Raw genomic sequence first — 3,042 nt, 5'->3', positions numbered from 1 at the left:
GATTTTTCTGTAACTCTGGAAAATTATGTCAAACCAAATACTTTAAAAGGCTTTAAAGGGGGCAAAAAGCAAAAAAGAAGTTGTAAAATGGAAAATGCTCGTATTTTGAGTACACACACCAGTAGGAAGTGTGTACATTTAGTAACTACATTATGAATAATCCCGAAACGATTACTCAGCTCCCAGCTTCCTACACGACCGGCTTCCATGCATATGTGCTCCTGACGCTGCAGCGAAGGTGATGTTTCTTGGTGCCCACGTGGCCCCCTCCTTGTCACCGGTGGTGTGCCTGCTCTGTGCGGGCTGTCCGGGGAGCGGCACGGGAACTAGCCCTCCTCAGTCCCACCATGATGGGAAAGACATGTGACTGTAGCCACTTCACAGATGAGCAGTGCAGGTTCAGAGAAGTGACTAAACCGTAAGGTGACACGGTGAGTAAGTGGCAGCAGCTTACTCAGAAGCCAGGTCTGAACTCTCCCCCAAACGCTCACTCTGCGAGGGCGCCCTGCTCACGCAAAGCCCGTCGCCGCCTGCGGGGAGCCCGTCCGCGGGGTTACTTAGCATGGGGCTTGCACGGCCCAATGGCAAAAAAACCCCAGAGATACGTCCACGTGAGGTGTGCTCACGTGTCTGCTCCCCAAAGCCTCATTCCATACCCCAAGCTGGCCGCGGCTGAGCCGGGCCCCCGGCCCCCCGCCCCCGTTCTGTCCTAGCTGAAGGGAGGCGGAGCGGGCGCTGCCAAGGCCAAGGGCGGCGCCTCACGGAGAGCCGGCGCGCGCTCACCGCAGATGAAGCACGTCGTCTTCAAGATCTCCTCTTTCTTCTGCTTCTCGCTCCGCAGGTCCGCGAAGGTGTCGATGATGACCCCGAAAATGAGGTTAAGGACGATGATGATGACCATGAAGAAGAACAGGAGGTCGTAGATGACTCTGGCGGCAAAGAGCGGCTCCTGGAAAGAGGCGCCCAGTCAGCCAGGTCACCAGGCCGCCCTCCAGTCAGGGCGGAAGGCGGAGGACTCAGGACCCAACACCCTGGTGCGCCCCGGCCCCCACCAGCGCCCACCAGTCTACTGTGGCCAAACTCAAACAGGGCGTCAAAACTTCAAAAGCCACGACTGCGTCTCTTTCCATGCCCTGTGCCTACACTGTGACGTCCCCGAGTGTCGTGTCACCCGTGCAGGAGGGAGCCTCCTGGGGGCTATGGAGCCATGGAAGCATGTCCAGCTGGGCCAGACCCAACCTTGCAAGGGACAATCTCTTAAGTGTGACTGGAGGGCTGGTCCCTTGCGTGGTGCCAGAGTGACGAACAGGGAGGGAAGGAGCCCTCAGGAGCTGGCCACACATCCCTGAGTCCCCGCTCCCGGCCTTCCCACGTGGCTTCGGTCTGCACGGCAGCCCCCGGGCTGTGCGCCCACCGCCCACCCAGCCCTCTGCCGCCCCTCCCCGGGGACACGGCCACCTCTTTGGACGGCTTCCTGAGCACGTCGCCCACGCCGCCCCCGCTCCGCAGCCCGTGGCTCAGCACAGTGACGATGCACATCAGCAGTGTCTCACACGTGTGCTCCTGGTCCTGCTCCGTCTCCTCGGCCGGGGGCAGCTCTGTGAACACGGCGAGGGAGACAGACCGTAAACGTGCGGGGAGGGAGGTTCGTGACAATGGCTCCCGAACCTCCTTCCAGCCAGCAGGTGTCGGGGACAGGAAAAAATAAAACGAAGGACTCAAGCGTCACACATTCTTTCAAAGCGCTGAAGGCGTCTGGGGCGCTGCCGTCTCCATCACCGGCCTCTGCTCCTTTCCAAGGGCCGTGAGAACCGCCCTTCTCTCTATTAAATCTAAAGTGTGCCCTTCCTTTCCAGCTCTGAGCAGGCACTTGACCTTAATTAAGCTGCTTCACTCTGAATCACGAGCCTCCCATCACTCTGCTGAGGGGGATGCCTCCAGCCCGGGCTCCTCACTGCGGACGCCGTGAAGGCGAAACCCAGCAATGCCTTACACATGGCCTCTGGATAAATCGCTTTGCATTGGAGGTTGTCTATTCTCACTGGTTTTTGGAGGAAGAACCATGCCTTGCTGCCCGCCTTGCTCCCTCCTCCAGCTGCAGTGAGAACGGCCTGGCTAAAACACAGATCTCGCCACATCACTCCCCTTTCAACAACTTCCAATCACCTGCTGGGCGAAGCTTAACCTCCTTGGCCTGACACGTAAGACCCTTCGTGATCTGGCCCTTTATCAACCTCTCTGGCTTCCCTCCTTGCTGCTCTTCTTCCTCACAATCAGTAGCTCCCCACACCTGCTGTATTCTGGCTGGGCTGCCTGCCCCTCCTCCTGCGCCCGGGGTTCTCGTTTCGGTGTAGCCATCACCTCTCTGGTGACACTCTTACTCCACTGTCAGGCTGGGTGCTCATCTTCTGTCTTCTGCCCTCGTCCCCAGCGTCTGGCAACGCTCGAGTAACCCCCGTTCGCCCGCCCGCCTCCCTGCTACGTTACTGAGTCTCAGAGTGGAGAACACGGTCCCGGCAAACAGTGGGTGCTCGGGGGACACCGGCTGAGTCCGCGAAGCGCTTCTTCCCACGGAGCCTCCTCTCCCTTCATCGCCCAGCCTTTCCCCCCGTGCCACCGGCCTGGCTTCCGAGCAGTGACCTCGCTTTCATCTGATTTCGACGTCATGGGCACCACCCGAGGGGCCTGGCGCCACCGTGGGCCTACCTTCCTGGGGTGCCGCGGGCGAGCAGCTCTCCCCGGTCTTCACCCGACACACGTCCGAGTGCAGGAACTCGCTCGCCAAACTCTCGCCGGCTTCTGCGAGAGAGAAGGGAACGTGCTGTCCGAGAGCAGATGGCGAAAACGTGTCAAGTCCCCGAGTCACGACCGGTTAAACAACTCTCGACATAAATAACGCCTGACAATCCTGCACGTAAATTATAAGTAGAGATGCAATCTACCCTTTCGCTCAGTGATCTGGGGTGGGTGGGAAGCCAGACACGTCAGTCCCTGGAGGCTCCCTAGAAACGTCGTGCTTAAATAGCATCGCTCGAACTTTAG

At 59.2% G+C, this 3,042-nt stretch overlaps 1 protein-coding gene across 1 annotated transcript in view; it reads right to left on the bottom strand.

Moving 5' to 3' along the window:
• ITPR1 (inositol 1,4,5-trisphosphate receptor type 1) overlaps positions 1-3,042 on the bottom strand; it is a 197,026-nt gene that overhangs the window by 29,154 nt on the left and 164,830 nt on the right. Inside the window, exons 55-56 of the mRNA XM_023533300.1 lie at positions 1,459-1,598; positions 784-949 (exon numbers count right to left, since the gene is read on the bottom strand). Of these exons, the coding sequence (XP_023389068.1) occupies positions 784-949; positions 1,459-1,598 (306 nt within the window). The remainder of the gene's footprint in view (positions 1-783; positions 950-1,458; positions 1,599-3,042) is intronic.

Source organism: Pteropus vampyrus, unplaced genomic scaffold (genome assembly GCF_000151845.1).
Source record: "Pteropus vampyrus isolate Shadow unplaced genomic scaffold, Pvam_2.0 Scaffold100, whole genome shotgun sequence".
NCBI lineage: Eukaryota > Metazoa > Chordata > Mammalia > Chiroptera > Pteropodidae > Pteropus > Pteropus vampyrus.
Note: the sequence above shows the minus strand (reverse complement) of the source record. Positions and strands in the feature narration are given on the sequence as shown.